The 17091-nt window shown below is 38.1% G+C and overlaps 1 protein-coding gene across 1 annotated transcript in view; it reads left to right on the top strand.

Moving 5' to 3' along the window:
- Positions 1 to 5295: 5295 nt before the first annotated feature.
- LOC144628489 (DBH-like monooxygenase protein 1) overlaps positions 5296 to 17091 on the top strand; it is a 28913-nt gene continuing 17117 nt past the window's right edge. Inside the window, exons 1-7 of the mRNA XM_078486597.1 lie at positions 5296 to 5628; positions 8082 to 8228; positions 9239 to 9415; positions 10108 to 10191; positions 12796 to 12981; positions 14177 to 14279; positions 16015 to 16181. Of these exons, the coding sequence (XP_078342723.1) occupies positions 5356 to 5628; positions 8082 to 8228; positions 9239 to 9415; positions 10108 to 10191; positions 12796 to 12981; positions 14177 to 14279; positions 16015 to 16181 (1137 nt within the window). The 5' untranslated portion in view covers positions 5296 to 5355. The remainder of the gene's footprint in view (positions 5629 to 8081; positions 8229 to 9238; positions 9416 to 10107; positions 10192 to 12795; positions 12982 to 14176; positions 14280 to 16014; positions 16182 to 17091) is intronic.

Genomic DNA, 17091 nt, shown 5'->3' with positions numbered 1-17091 from the left:
CACTCATAGAAATGGGAAAATCATGCAGCTGATTTTTCATGGTCATCAAGTCTAGGGGCAAGAATCGCGGGCCCCTACGACGCAATAACATGGCGGCCATACTCCAGAAAATAGGTTAACGTCCGCTTACATCTTCGATACTTAAACAGTGTTTTTACAGTTGTCAAAACAAAGTAACTGCTTACCAGTACCACGGATGCGGGCTATGATGAAATGCCGGCGAATACTCCGGCAAATTTCTCCTTTGGGATTCACAATCGGTTGAAGGTAAAAGGGCGAATTTTTGTCGAGCATAGGCTCTGGACGGCGCTGCTGATAAACTCGGTAGGTTTCAACCGGACAGGTTTCCTCTCCCGAAGCGAACATCTTCGGCTTGAAATCTCGGTATGAGTGAGTGCCAGCCACTGCACCATCTCGCCCTTTCGATAGCCTTTCCTCTATTATCAAGTAGACTTTGCCATCGAGCCTTGTTTTCTCAGTCACGTCGCCACATTTCAAATCATAATGTTCCTGGCAACTTCTCATGCCAAAGTGAAGCGTATTATTCAGCCAAATGTTTGCTTGTAAACTCTGGGGATTATGACTTCCCAAAAAGCCACGTTTAAAACGTTCCACTCTGTCTTCCTTTGAAAATGGATTAGAAGCATTTGGTTTTCGGCCTTTTCCCTTTCCTTTGAGTTCTTTCCGTTTAGCTTTCAAGACTTCACGATGTTTGGCAAATTCGCGGCTTTCAATCAATGAGTATTTATACTGTTGTTGCCTCAAGTGTCGTTCAATCGAGTTCCTGAAACTTGTCAAGGAGTCAGGCTCATACTGCTCTCCGTCTGTCTTTCGAATCTCCAGAATGAAATGACAAAGGTAGTTATCCAATTCTGCTGGAGGAATTTCGGTTAGACTTCTTTCCTCTGAGCGAGGTGGTTCTTGAATGGACTTGACAAACTTGCTGACATCCGAATTCGTTTTCTTAACGGTTCTTGGGTTTCTTTGCTCTTCAACAAAACTATCAACTTCTTGAACAATAGAACAATAGCTCCAACCGGCACGGGAAAATTCGATCCGGCGATCGCCACGTTTTCATTACCATTTCCGTGATGGTTTTGTTTCATAACAAACACCACATATTGACACCAAGAACCTTTCCGGAGAAATGTTCGCTGCTTTAAAGACAAAACTTAGAAAACTTTTTTTTGCTACTATAAACAAAAAAATAATCGAACTCTCTCTCTGGTCCCATGTTGTTATTGTTTTGGCAAGTTCACAAAGAAAGGAGCTGCTCATGCGCCTTAGAGACAGCCGCTGACTACCGCCCCGATGATTGCTTTGCAAGTTGTGAGAGCATCGCTCAGATTTCATATAAGAGAATGAACACTTGAAGGGTTCTGGGTTCCAGAAAAGGCCGGGCTGCTACGTAAGAAAGCCTGATTACAAAGTCAACTCGAAAACGTGGTCTTTTCGTTCGTTATTCCTAAACGGTGTTTAAATAACGTAGTATCGATGTTTTGTTAAAGACAAAGACATCACACCAATTGTTGTTTCTAAAACAAGATGGTGTGCTTGTAAATTGACGTACTTGCTTCTTTGACTAGTGAATCTGGATTTTTTTTTTACTTTATGAAAAAAATGGGTTGGTCGGGCCATGGGAAACGAAACATTTTATTGGGATGGCCATACAAATCATGGACTTGACCAAGGACTTTCTGCGGCTTCTTGAGACTTCAGAAAGCAAATGTTATGTTTATTATTGCTTTGAATTTTAGATGGAATTTTTAGAAGGATCAGTAAAAGTAGTCAAGTAAAAAATTATAATGCAAAAGCCGTCCGCTGCGCGCAGTACAAGAAATGCTTTTGCATGAATAAATTTAATTAAGCGTGCGAGGGTTGTTTCACGGGTTTTAAAATTCATAAATTGACGCTTTTGAATACATTTCTTTGCTTCATCTTCTATGAAAATTAATCTGAAATAACGTTTCTTTCCCGTTTCTTTCATTTGTCCATCTTTAGTTCGGTATTTTAGGTTTTGAAGGGAAATCGATCTTTGTTTCGAATTCGAGACAGACGCGGTGTTATCTGATCATCTTTCAACGGCGACCAGACTTTAGTTTTGTGTTTTATGAAAGATTTAAAAAATCACTCCAGTACTCCAGTAAAATGCAAACAAATAGTTTCATTAATAGTAAAGTAAATGAAGAGCGTAGAAAGTACTACCAATTTAGTTTTTGGAAGGAACCATGTAGTTTTCGGAGTTGTGTAAACAGCCCTTCGCAGCCGCTATTTGGTGGTCACGCAAAGCTTCCGTGATTCGTAAGTAACTCCCGAAAAACGCTTTTCTGCACCAAGAAGCACCACATTGAGATGGTTTCATATTTTGTCAAGGTCTTCATTAGCGAGTCCTTACTACAATAGAACGAAATCCCGGTTTAAGACGTTTAACGATTCCCCGATATAACGATGTGGTTTCGCCAGTCCCTTGGTACATCGTTTATATATTGTCTAGGTTTACTGGTCATTTTGCTTATTTGTTTGCATTTAAGTCTTCACACTGTAAAACCACGTCTACATTCCTAGTTTTATCTAGGCAGCTTTACTTTATTCTTTATTGTATTTTATGTTTTATTTTAGCCTGTCATACCCGGCAGTACAAGTGACACAAGTGTTTTTTTCTTAACTTTATTCAACAACAGACACTTTTACAATAGACATGCACAGTTTTCTTTACAAAAAAATAAAATAATACAAAATACAAATTGACAACTTACAGAAATAAAGTAACTAGGTAAAGTAGGCTATAAAGTAACTAGGTCTCGAATCTTCTGTTTGTCTATCTCGAGCTTGTTTTTCAAAAAAACGTGGCACAAAAAGTGACACAAGTTACAGGAAGCGGGAGTTCCGATACGTACCCAATCTCCTCCCTAATCCTCCACCCCCAAGTCACTTCCAGGGCCAGAGTGAACGCTCTCCTAGCGTCTTGTTTGATCTAATTTTGGTCAAATAGCACTGTTTGGGTCCAGAATTTATACATTTTATGCCATTAACTTCAAATTAAATTTAAGAACACGCGCCCGGGCATAACCGTTTACATGGCAAAAAGCTATCCCGCCTAAAAGGGTGCCCCCGGCAAGCAGACGGAGTGCCCCGGCAAGGCGAGTTTCCCGCCTTGCATTTTAAAAACGCTTCGATGCCTTCTCTAAAGAAACGTATGGAAATTTGGCTCGCCCATGGTAGCTCGGTTAGCCGGGGCACCCGCCTTCCATGTAATGTAGAACATCATTTCGCAATACTTCTCATTAGACTATCTTAATATTACCAATAGATCTTGTCAAACAAATCACATAGGGAAAGTTCTATTGTTATTTTTATCGACTTTTTTGCTTGTTTACAAGCAAAATAGAAAGATATAGTGGGGAGTCTTTTCCCTCTCTTACCGCATTCTTGTTCACTCTCAAGGGACTGTTCGTCACTCAATAGCAGTGCGTCAATGTTGCAACACTTACGATCTCGTAGAAAAAACGTGACTTGTCAAATTTACAAACGTTATATAACAATTTTAAAATGTGACATGTCAGCGTTTTTGAAAGGCGATCTATAAAAAGCGTCGCACGTAACTATAAACGCTAAAACACGAATAAATAATCACTAACACTTACATCGTTAAAAAATTACAAACATCAAAAATAAACCAGACCAAAAAACTCGCTCTTTTCAAAGATATTAATGAAGTTAAAACAAATGTAAGAGATGGGGGCTTCTTTTAGCTTAAAAGCGGAGAAAAATTAGGCCAAAGTTGGTTGCAATGTTAATGATTAGCGCTCTGCAATCCGAGTCGATGTGACCTCGCGTTGACAGCAATGTTGCATGAATGGCTTTACAACATGCGATCGTATCTACGCAGTTCGAGCGAAATTTTAGTCAAAGACAGCAAAATTCTTTCGTATTTCATCTTCAAATATAATTCGAAAGCATTCACTAAATATATGCTTTTGTTTAAGCCTTCTTAAGCCCACGAAGAAGCTCTCTTGATATCCGACCCTCGCAGAGCCCAGACAAAACGCAGCATGAGTTTCGTACGCAATTGCAAAATCTGGCGTTGCTATGTGTATCGTATTAGTTTACGCCGTTATGTTTTCTCCGACAGTAGTCGGAAATATCCGAATTTTTTCGTGCTTTTTCGTGGAGCAATCGTAACGATACGGCCTTGAACATATTGAACAGCGGTCTACCTACAACAATTCAATGTGGCGTCGCAAAAAACAAAGCGTCGAACGCATATTTTGCTAATTTCCCTAACGTAATCGACTGCCTCAAAAGGTACTTGCAATTTTAAGGTTTAGAATTGTCAGATCTCGGTGAAATTTGCACTATTTATTTGTGTAATGTTGAGGAAACTGTGTATAAATACCCGGCGCGGACGAGCCATTATTGACAAACTTATATGGCTGTTTAAAGTTGAGGCACATATGAAAATAATTAGAACGCTCTATCTCCACAAATAAATGCCACCATACCCCGGGTATTTCAAGGTATGTGCACATCTTAACCCGTAAGGTGTGTAAATTGACATGTTCTGAAAGCATCTATACAATTACGGTAGGCTTTGTAATTTTTTTCTTCAAAAAATCGCTAACATTTGAGTTATCAATTTTTAAAATGGACATGGTTTGAACGTTTCTCCTACCTTAGGCACTAAATTTCGTGACAATTGGTTGCGTGACTCACGCTAAACACGAGTAACTAATCACTTTTTCGCGTTCTTCCAGACACACACATTCCAGAATGTTTGGGACTCGTAGCCTTAATCGGGAACCCTGCATTAAACAGCGTAGATCAGTCTTACTCGAAAGGAAACAACTATTTAGAAAAAAAAGGCATCGATAAGTGTAAACAACTTAGTGACTGACAAATATAACATTTCCTCCGCGAAGATTGGACATTATTAAACTAAACTACAAAGCAACTGTAATGATAAGTTCGAAGAACAATGCACAGGATAAACCTTCGACTCATATTTCATGCAAAAAAGTCGGTATCTCGAAGAGATCTTTGATTTACTAAATCAAGCTAGATATATACCACAAACTGCAGCGCAGAATGATCCCTCGCAGATTGATTCCTCCTTTGTGTGTGTGTGTCAATTATAGAAATTGCTGCGTCATGTTACAATCTGGGTTGCAATTAACATTACAATGAAAAGCAAAGTTAATGTTTTGCTTCATTTACCGCTTTTGTATTTTTCAGTAACAAAATGACCTTGTCATCATAATGCGCAATGACGTAATCCCTATGTCAGTTCACGAAAGCTTATTTATAAATAGCGCTCACAACAAGCGCTAAGCAAGCTGCCGTCGTTGACAATGCAGGATGATTTTTTCACTGTGCGTCTTCCTTGCACATTTATTTGTGCTGCAAGCCTCAGCTGATCTTGCATTAGAGCATTCGTTCTTTGCTTCTCTGGATGAAGACGAAAATGTGAAGCTGTACTGGAATGTCAGCACTGCAAAGAAAGAGATTCTTTTCACGGTGGAAGCCAAAACTACTGGATGGATCGGGTTTGGAATCTCCAGCGGTCAAGGCAAGATGAAAGGAGCTGATATTGTGATCGGCTGGGTAAAAGATGGCAAACCTTACTTTAAGGTGAGTGAAACTAAATTTACTAAGATCCGATCAAGCCGTTTCGTAGGAACAGATTCCCGCCTGAAACAGCAATCCTCAACTCAACTACGTTCGCAGGTCAGTGTAGTCACGCATAAGCTAAGAATCATTGAAGGCGCGCGAGTTGGATTATTTACAAAGCTAACCTCCGGCATTTTACAAGATTGCTAAACTATTGCCAAGGCCGTGGGAAAGGTTTGAATACGAGAAAACTGAGCTTCAGTCTAGCGTGACAATTGTTTATCGTGAGAGAACAAAAGGAATTGACGGACATACAGAAGATCTGCATACGTCAATATAGTTACGCAGCTATGTTTTCATTAAGTACACTGAAATAACAAATGTGAGATCTATTGCCAGTGCTTGCAAAAGATAACCCAACTGAATTCCATTCGAAATCTGTACCGGCGTAGAACTAACGTCTTGAAATCAAAATTCATTTATAAAGGGCAAGAAAGATTAATCGGCATCAAATGGTCTTTGTGAGCATTTACGAGCATGCGAGCAGAGCGGTTTTTCTTTGCGAACACGAGCATTGACAAAATTTAGCGCCCCCACTAAAAACCGAGCAGGCGAGCACTTGCAAAAATATGCGAACACGAGCAAACGAGCACTCACTAAAATTTTGCGAGCCAATTCGAGGAGAAGCCTAATTTTGCGAGCACTGCAAAATTTTGATGGACCATTCATGACCCCTAGATTACTTTTATTTTTTTATATATATTATTTTTTTGAAGCAAAACATTGACGCAACTCTGCCACAACTTGACATATATAACTCGTCACAGTGTTAGAGATAGGAGCGGCTACATTGGAAGCTACTAATCAAAAGCTGTGCAGAGTGATAAATGCACCCTTCTTGCAAACCTGATATTGCCAATTTTTATTTGAAGAAAAATGTTTTGTAGGTACATTAGTAAGCTAATATGGAAAGACGGAGAGGGGGGATACGGTGGCTTATAAGAGAGGTGGGTGTTGGGGTTATAAAAGACATTTTAAGGTTATTTGAGTAAGACCTCCCGAAGCGCTCTAGTTTAGAACACATCCGGCTCCCTTCGTTAACCCTTTCAGTGCTAAATTTCTCCAAAAATAGGTTTTTTTTTACCGTTAAACTGAATTTTTGATGCTACGATACTGGATTTCCCTTAGCTTTGCTTAAAAAACACTTTTCTACGATGCAGCAAGATTTTGATGAAGATTCCATGGAAAACGGTACAAAATTGTACTTTGGCGCATGCACATAAGCCAAATTTGGACTTTTTTTTGCGAAATCGTTTCCATTTTTTTTTCTTGCTCCTTTTCCTTTCGTTTTTCTCGACTTTGTTATTTCCACTTCTTTCTACTGTATCCGTCCTTCCTTAAGACCAAAAAAGTTTTGACTAAAACATTGGTAAACCCTGAAAAGATGACCTCGATCTTTTACAGGTGTTTTGGCCTGTTTAAGCACCGATTTTGCACCAAAAAGTGGTTTACTTTTTCTCGATTAGCTCTGTCAGGATGCGACCGATACGCAAAATGAATAGTTCTTTGAAAAGGTCAAACCTAACTCTATCAGATGCTTATCACCAGAATCTGCTGACAATCAAATTGATGACGTCAGAAGTGGTTCATTGACTGCTCCTCCAAATGTCGACAAAAGTCGACTTTAGCAGCGAAAGATGGATGAATCCATCCACTTAGCAGTGCGGTGGATGGATTCATTAACATCGCAAGGTTTTGAGCTGCCCAATCGGACTTATTTCATGTCTACTTAATCATTCCTTTTCATGTTTTGAAGCACTTGAACATACTTAATGGGAACATTCAAATGCAGATAACTCAATCTCATATGCTAACGGTTGACCTCGGCTTGATTCAACTGATCGCGAGAAATGCTGGATTGATGGATTGATTGATTGAAATTGATTGATTGATAAGGCTCACGGGACTTTCAAAATAACAAACGTTTAAGTGGTTGTTCCCATGAAAAGAAACAAGCGCAGTTTCGCTTCTGTATTATCATTTAGCTATCAGTGGTCTTCTGTTGCCGCGGGATAATACATGATCCATTTAATTTCCTTAGGTATTATGCTTATAACTTTTTCGACTTCAGTTAACTTTCTTTTGTTCTTATATCCACTATCAAACATTCTGTAAATTACTGGAGTCCAACGTGTACAGCGAGAATTACCATGATCCATAAAAAATCACACGATTTTATGAATATCTTGTTTTAAGAATCAGATAATGTGTAGAAATAACTGATGGGACACTGAGATATAGACAAACGACATAAATTTTGCAAGAATTAATTTGCTATTTAGCTATAAATTGTCCATAATAAGTTTCCAGGCAACAAGTAGTGTTGATAAGCTGTATTAACCAAAATGTACCTTTATCCCAAGTTAAAAATATGCAATAAATGTAAATCACCAATATCCCTTACTGTTTTATAGGATCGACATGCAGATGGTCGCATGATGCCAAAGGTTGATTCTCAGCAGGACTATGAATTGATTTCACTGACAGAGAAGAATGGGAAAACGACAATGAAGTTTAAAAGAAAGTTTGACACCTGCGATCCACAGGACAACAAAATTGAGGTAAGTTTGTAAACGTCTAATCACGGAGATTGTCATTTAGCCGACCAAGTGCACGTGACTCATGATTTCCGATCATAGCCCCGCTATCTGCATTTTTCCTCAGTCTCCATCATTGGGATTCTGGAGCATGTTTTGTTTGTCTTGATTTGAGAGAATCCGAACGTCTTGGTGAAAACTGCGCAAATGGATCGAATGGACATAAATGTTCGAATTTCGCCAAAATATATCGATAACGTAATTTTTCTACTCTGTTTTAATTTTATTAACTGGGTATTGTTATTGAGTCCCTTTTTAAAAAGATTCTTTCCTTTTTACGCCACGAAACTTTGGAACGACCTACCTTTCTATATCAAACAGTCTAGCGATTTTTAAATTGAACCATAAACCAACTAACTAACTAACTAACTAACTAACTAACTGACTGACTGACTGACTGACTGACTAACTGACTGACAACCTCGTTCCCAGGGCTGTTCCCTTAGCGATTTTTTGCCAAATCGCCAAGGGAAAAGCCCTGGGAACGAAGTTGACTGACTGACTTACTAACTAACCAACCAACCAACCAACCAACCAACCAACCAACCAACCAACCAACCAACCAACCAACCAACCAACCAACCAACCAACCAACCAACCAACCAACCAACCAACCAACCAACCAACCAACCAACCAACCAACCAACCAACCAACCAACCAACCAACCAACCAACCAACCAACCAACCAACCAACTAACTAACTAACTAACTAACTAACTAACTAACTAACTAACTAACTAACTAACTAACTAACTAACTAACTAACTAACTAACTAACTAACTAACTAACTAGCTAACTAACTAACTAAAACTAACTAACTAACTAACTAACAAGCTAACTAAACGTGATTACTTCTCGTTAATCAAAATATTTATCCTTACAACTTAACCATCGATCCAATATATATCTTAAACAAACCGATGGCATTCCCGATGATAACATTATTATGTCCATACCTTTTCTTCTCACCAGGCCGGAACAACCAAAGTTATTTATGCTTATCATCCTGATGATCCGTCCTCAGAAAGCGCCATTCCACAGCACAGTCCTGGAAACAGGGGACCGAGAAGTCTCTTACTGCTGAACAGTCTTGAAAAAATACCAACTTTACCATCAGACATTAAGACATTCGAAATAAGGCATAACAAGGTAGGAAGTTGAGAAACCTCGCATATACCTATATACCCATACCAATCGAGAAACGTCTAAAGGGGAATGTCGCTTAATAATCACTGCAGAAAATAAATGATACTAATTTGCCAGATAAAAGCACTGAGTGACGAATCCTTTTCCTGCCCCCCCCTCCCCCCCCCCCGCTCCCGAAAACAATAAAATACTGTTGCACTGCTAAGTGGATACAAATGGAAATAACAGTGTCTATCCTTGACTTAACAGAAATATAGCAAAATAACATTCAACACCACCATCGAACATCAGTGAACAAATTAGCATGTTTGATCTACAGTGGCCTACAACGACAATTTAAGGTGGCTCTGAAACGGCTCCGGAGAAATTTGTTTAACTTTGCAAAGGGATGTATCCCAACATGCCGATCATTATTTAATGATAAAACATAGGGGTCACCAGACTCACAACAGTTTTTAACATTTTCTAGCTCTCACAGGTTAATGGGCCAGTGCTACAAACATTTGTTACAAAAATAGATCAAACAAATGCCCAATCATTGCTGAACAAGTTAGTGTCATTTTCATGACGTCACTGGTTACCATAGCAACATTATAACCAGTAAGAAACACCATTTATTTTCCCTTTAAGGTTAAAGTCTTTGAAGTGGCCAGAATTACGACTAAGAAAATTTCGTCATCTGTTTTATTTTTCAGACTGCTATTCCAAGCAAGCGCACTAGCTACATATGTGCTGTATTCGAGATTCCTAAAGTGAATAAGACTCACCATATTGTTAAGGTAACTTTATCATCTCAATATACAGTCATCTCTCGTTTAAGGTGGCCCGCGGGTATTTATGAGGCTGAAAGATCCTTTTTTCAAGCGCGTTTTAAAACGGGAAAACGTGAAGCGATTGCTTAGATTTTTGAGAATCTAAAAGAATAATCCTTAAACTATATAAAATCATAAATTTTGTGGCGATCAAACCCCGCATTTTGAGTGAAATTATTCTGTTGTTGTTCGAAGAGAGGTGATAGTTCCAAATACCGCACGATCTTCTGCCGCCAGGGAATACATTTTCGGGAACGGTAATTGTCATTTTAGTTCTACTATTTCAAGCCGTGTTGTTTCCAAACGGCAGAAGATCGTGCGGAATTTGAAAGTAACACCTCTCTTCGAAAACAACAGTATAGCTTTATTCGAAATGCGAGGTTTACAAAGCGACTGGAACTTGGAAAGCAAATGTACCTGACTTTCCGACCGAAATTCTTCAAACCGTATTTAAGGAACACGCTAAAATTTGGCACAAACCTTTGCAACATCCTGTTTTAGCTGCAACATTAAAATAATGAAAAACAAATCGACAAATTTTTCGCAATTTGAAATTACGTCATTTGTTTGATGTTTTCAAATATTCGGCAGAAAAGCATCTATCTTTATTGACTGCTAACATTTGATGTACGATCTTTTTAAATTTTACACACAAGATTAAGGTGACATAAGCCTCAAAACTGGCTGGTACTTGGTTTTTATAAGTATCATATTTATGCGACGGTCAAGACAGACGCACAACACAACAGTTTTTAAAGGCAAAATAAAGAAGTCGCTCGTTCAGGAAATCTACGGAGTGGATTTTCCTGTAAGTTGTTGTGCGTAAACTTTAACTGTTTGGCAGCGTTTTGAAGTAATTACAAAAAAATTCACCGTGGCATTTTAAAAATAATCGCATTTTATTAAAAACGAAGGCTTCCGAAAATCGCTCACAGCTTAAACAAATCGCGTTTGATCGCCACAAAATTTATGATTTTATATAGTTTAAGGATTATTCTTTTAGATTCTCAAAAATCTAAGCAATCGTTTCACGTTTTCCCGTTTTAAAACGCGCTTGAAAAAGGGAACTGTTAGCCTCATAAATACCCGCGGGCCACCTTAAAGGTCAGTACACCACTCTGAAACGGTAAACGGGCACTTAAAGCAGTCAACGGACACCTGAAAAGTGTGTTTTCGGTGGAAAGGTGCTTAAGAGCAAATGGAACATATTTGAAATGATAGCAAAGATAAGGAGAGTAAGGATTTTCGTAAAATTTAAAAATAAGAAGTAAAAATAAAATAACCTACCAAATACGCCATTTCTGAGTTACCCTAGTTTCATTTGCATGAAAATGGACCTGTAGGTGAAACTCATTTGTGAAACTCGTTGTGAAACAGAGGCAAAGGGTAACTCGGAAATGGCCTATTGAATAAAATATAAAAATAACCACAATAGTTTAAAATTTCCATTTTAATAAAAGTAGAATTTTCCTTTAAAAAAAAAATGTCTTTAAGGCGATTCCTCAGTATTGCACTGCACAAATGCGCATAATTTTACGCCTGGTGGCCCTGGTGAAAACAAAAAAAAAGACTTAAAATATTAGCTAGAATTACTTTAAAAGACTTTGTTTCCAGCTACCGCAAAATGTAATGTAGACCGATAAAATATCGCGCGTGCTTTGTACGCACAACAGGCATAAATACAGATTGGCCCAGTCATATCACATTTTTGAGCACGATGATCTATCTGTTTTATTTTATTATTCAAAATAGTGCTTGGTAGGAAAATTCGTGGCAAGTTAAAGAAAAATATATCGTCAACTTTTATTTCTGAGGAATCCCCTTAACAATATATGACTGTCCAGGAAAACCACAGCAGCAGCACCATAAACAAAAACTTCCGATGTATCAAACCTACTAACTTGAAAACCATCGATCCTCTAGAATTCTCAGCGCTCATGGAAGATGTTTCCCATTTTAAGTAAATAATAAAGATGGTAAATTTCAAGCTCGGTGATAAATAGTGAAGAAATAATTCAACATGACACAAGCGTGGGACAAAGAAAAAATCTGAGTCCCCGACGGGAATCGAACCCATGGCCTCCCAGATACCGGTTGGGCGCTCTAACCAACTGAGCTACGAGAGACTCGTTGTGAGCTGGGCCATTTACTAGGTTGATATATGACACGCGTCCTGCATACTGCTAGGATCAGCAATGTCGAAATCATCAAATGTGTAGTAAATAACAAAGATGGTAAATTTCAAGCTCGGTGATAAATAGTGAAGAAATTATTCAACATGACACAAGCGTCGTATTATTTACTACAATTTACCATCTTTATTATATACTACACATTTTATGATTTCGACATTGCTGATCCTAGCAGTATGCAGGACGCGTGTCATATATCAAGCTAGAAAATGGCCCAGCTCACAACGAGTCTCTCGTAGCTCAGTTGGTTAGAGCGCCCAACCGGTATCTGAGAGGCCATGGGTTCGATTCCCGTCGGGGACTTAGATTTTTTCTTTGTCCCACGCTTGTGACATGTTGAATAATTTCTTCACTGTTTCCCATTTTGTTTCAAACTTAGGTTGAGCCAATCATTGAAGCTGGTCACGAGGGTGTGGTTCATCACATGTTGGTGTACGAGTGCAGCGATAACTTCCCAAAACACCACTTGAACTACACTGGCATGTGTTATTCTTCTAATATGCCTCCGGCGATCGAGGAGTGTGCGGGAATAACAGCTATTGCTGCTTGGGCAATAGGTGGAAAAGTAAGTAAATATTGGCACACGACCAAAATGATAGTAATGATAACGATAACTTTATTTATATCGATGCACGTTCCTAGGATAAAAGACCTTTGACGCGAGCTTTTCTTGAATAGGATACTTCCAATGGTTGAGAAGGCAAGAACTCAATAATAATAATAATTAAAGTAATTAAATCAATTATCTCTAAGTCATAACAAAATATAGAAAATCTGAACAGATTAAACAATAATGTAAACGTGGGGCGCCAAAAAACGCCACCATAACAATAAAACGAACAGAAGTGGATAAAAATTCGGAAAAACCGCGATAGCAGGGTAACCCGTTGGTCGGCGATAAGGGGTGGTGGAGAGAAATATTTTCTTGATCTCTCGACTCGACACTTCAATGGCGAGGAATAAAAGGACACATTATGCGATTGTTCCTGCTTTAACATAGCAAACTCCGCCATAATATCTTAATGGTTCAACTTTGTACCTGGTACGGAACCTCTCAACAGGTTATCAAATGAACATGCCTCGACATAAACAACATTATGTCTGGACATAATGTTTGGTTTTTTGTGTGTAACAGGCTCTAGCTCCCTGTGTAGACGGGTGTTGATTGGTGACTCAAGCTAAAGGCGCTTAAACATTAAATAGCTATGAGGGACAGACCATTATTTTGAAGGGGTGGTATGAAAAGTATTGAAAAAAAGGTTTACAGAGCCTAGAAAGACAAATAAATGTTTGCAACACGATATGTATAACAAAGCATAGGTTGAAATTCAAAAAAAATGTTTGCAGAGGACTGAATAAAAATAAGTCTGCAGAGGAAAATGTTTCATACCTCACCCCCTCTAGGAAAATATAATTGTCCGTCCCTAATTAATTACATTTAACATTGTCGCATATTGGTTAAAAGCATCGTTGTTCTATAAGCTCTCCAAGACTCATTGTTGACTGTATTTTTTTAAATAGAAATAATTTCTTTGATTGCTTCAACCCTACTAGACCCAAATGACTGTTGCTATGCTTGTGTTTCCCCTGGGGTTTAATACGGAGGCATACCACCCAGCACAAACAACCCTGTCCCTATTTAAAGAGCAGTGACTGACTCTAGGGCAATAGCTGTGCTTCTTTCCAATCGAATGTCTGACTTCTAGCCATAAGATTACTCGATGCCTCTCAGTACTAACGCAGAAAATCTTCTTTACAAGGACTTCTATTATCCTGAGCACGCTGGATTTCCAATCGGAAAAGCTGACAGTCCAAAAGTCGTCATATTGGAGATACACTACGATAATCCTGAAAATAAGAAAGGTACTTTATTAAAATTAATGAATTTTTCATCAACTACCGTATTTGTTATTTAATTTATCACTCCCGATTTGTTCTGGGAAATGGACTAAATTTTTAATTTTTAATTCTTAACTGCAATTTTTACCTTACACCTACTTTTATTATAAAATTTTATATTCTATTCTCATTTATTTATTTATTCATTTATTTATCTATTCACCTATGTAGTACGATTCTTTATCATATATATAGCGAGAATTTTAAGCAATAAACCTTGCAAATAGAATTCTATATTTGCTATATTTCACATGTGAAAAAAGCGATACGTCCAATCAGCTTCGCGTATAGCTTTCTTCACATGTGAAAAATATAACCAATCAGCATCTAGAGTAGTACGACTCAACCAATCACAGCGCCAGAATTCAAATGGTTTCCAACGAGGTTGAGAAAGCGAGCGGCAAGTTTGCTCCCGACGGCAGTTTATGTTTTGAAAACATGGCTACACGTTTTCTTCCTTTACAAAAGTTTGCCTTTTAAGAACTTAATGGAAATGCAAGCCAACAGAAACACGCTAAGCAAAATCTAAAGAATACAGCAGTGATATAAATCATTCTTCAAAGGCGAAGTGAAGACAGGCGAAGGCGAAGTGTCGATAAGTGAAAGCGGACTTTCTAAGAATATTCAGGCACTTTTGGGATCGTCTTGGTTAAGTAAACTGCATTTTTAATCTGGATTTACGTGGTAATTATTGTTTAATTAACCGACTCGCTGTGTTGCCACAATTTGTTCACAATTCGCCAGTTGATTCGCCAGTAGTTTATTCGCTTGTGGCAAAGTTTCCCGGCGATGCGATACGAAGTTTTTAGCGTAAATGTAACGCACTGTGTTTATTTAAATAAAGTTTTTGTCTAGAAGAGTTTGTCGCCAGTAATTTTTCTTTTTTACAAGTATATTATTGAAATAGCGAATTCGCTTGTAAAGCTATGTGCATTTGCAGCTTTGTTTTCTCGCGCCGTTAACTGCAGCTGTTGTATATGTCAAAGGTTTAAACTGGAAAAATCGGCGTAAAGTGTTCAATGGTTGAATTCTCGTTATATATATAATAAACAAATTACAGCATAGAAAGTGCTTTGTACGGATTTATATTCACTCGTTGCAAAACTTTGGAAAACTCACTCGTTCGCTACGCTCACTCGTTCGTTTTCCCAAAGTTTTGCAACTCGTGAATATAAATCCGTACGGCGCACTTTCTATGAAGTAATCTATATTTATTCTTAGAATTTAAGTGTAAATACTTTTAACTTTATGTAGCTTAGATATATTTTAATGTAAATAGTGTCCCCAATTAGTTTTTTTAAAAGCTAAATACTTCACTGACACTATAATAAAGTATTTCATTCATTCTTTCATTCCCTTCTTAACTCTTTTGTTAAATATTCAGAAACCGTTTTCTCCCTACGACTGTTGCGACAGGTACGACCATCATATGCGACATTTGAACAATAGACGAGCGAGTGCTTGAGTGGGGACTGGAAATTGTTGGCTTTATCCTCAAAATCTACACGTGTGGCCCCAACTCGATAAGAAAGCCTTGGACATATCTAGTTTATCTTATGTAATGCTTAATTTTTCTTTTTGTAAATAATTTTGTTGTCTTCAATAAAAAAAAAATCTTAAATTAAACAAAAACGACAAAATATTATTGTTGGAAATATAAGTATAAAGCTGTGCTTGTTACCTTTAAATTGTTTTTAAGGGATGATTGACAGTTCCGGTTTGAAGTTTTTCTACACCAAACAGTTAAGGAAATATGATGCAGGAGTGCTTATGGTTGGAGCGGGTGTTAACGATGCCATGTTAATCCCACCAAAACAGACAGACTGGAAAATCGCCGGCTACTGCACAAAGGACTGTACAAGGGAGGTATGTGCTTAAATTTTGATCAATTAGAATATCAGATTTTATTAAAAACTAGTAATGGTATATTGCAAGTCCTGAGTTTTGATTGGTTAACAGGCAATGGTATATGAGCTCATATTCCATTGGCCACAAATGTAGTAGGTATACGCATCAACGAGAGCAACCGGGGAGCCCGATTATTGCAATTCTTTGGGCGTTTTTTAATAAAACAATTATTTCAATCGTGCTTGTTGTATAGGAGATTGTTATAGGCAACTCGGCGTTACGCGCCTCGTCGGTTATCTGTCATCTCATATCCAACGCGCGCTCATGGAGTAATTGCCAATTAGTATAATTCCCAGAGGTGAATTCAAGAATGGGACATTTTGATTGGTGGAGAAGCCCGGATTATGACACCATATGCACCTCGCTAAGCGGTGAATAAAGTATCTCAAGGCATGGCTATTAAGCCATGCCACCTTTGCCATTCAAGCTAGTGAACATGGCGGCATTTCCTGAGTGAAAATTTCCCTCATTTGAACGAAGTTTCTCCAAGTCCTGGATATTTAAAACATTGGGAAGTTTACAAATTATCTATCAAGGCTTTTGGACCGAAAATTTTTTTAAGAGATGGTTTTCAAGTCATTAGAATTGATCGTAAACATGGTGGTTTTGGAGATCGCACGCTGCCATTAGGAACTCAGTCAAACCGACTAGTACTGCCAAAACATTATTTAGCTCTCTTCTCACCGGAGCTAGTCATTTCGAGAGGATTCACACAATTGCTCAGAAGTCACCAACGATAAAACAAAGGTAACAGATATCTATCTTTTTCGTTGCGTTTGTTTTGTTCCGTTTTATTGCTTAATCTTGAGTGTAAATTACGATTTCAATCGATGAATTAAACTGGTTTACACGTATGCAAGTGAACACT

Source organism: Oculina patagonica, chromosome 10 (genome assembly GCF_052425735.1).
Source record: "Oculina patagonica isolate OP01 chromosome 10, crgOcupat, whole genome shotgun sequence".
Classification (NCBI taxonomy): Eukaryota; Metazoa; Cnidaria; class Anthozoa; order Scleractinia; family Oculinidae; genus Oculina; species Oculina patagonica.
This window is presented reverse-complemented; position numbering and strand designations above follow the sequence as displayed.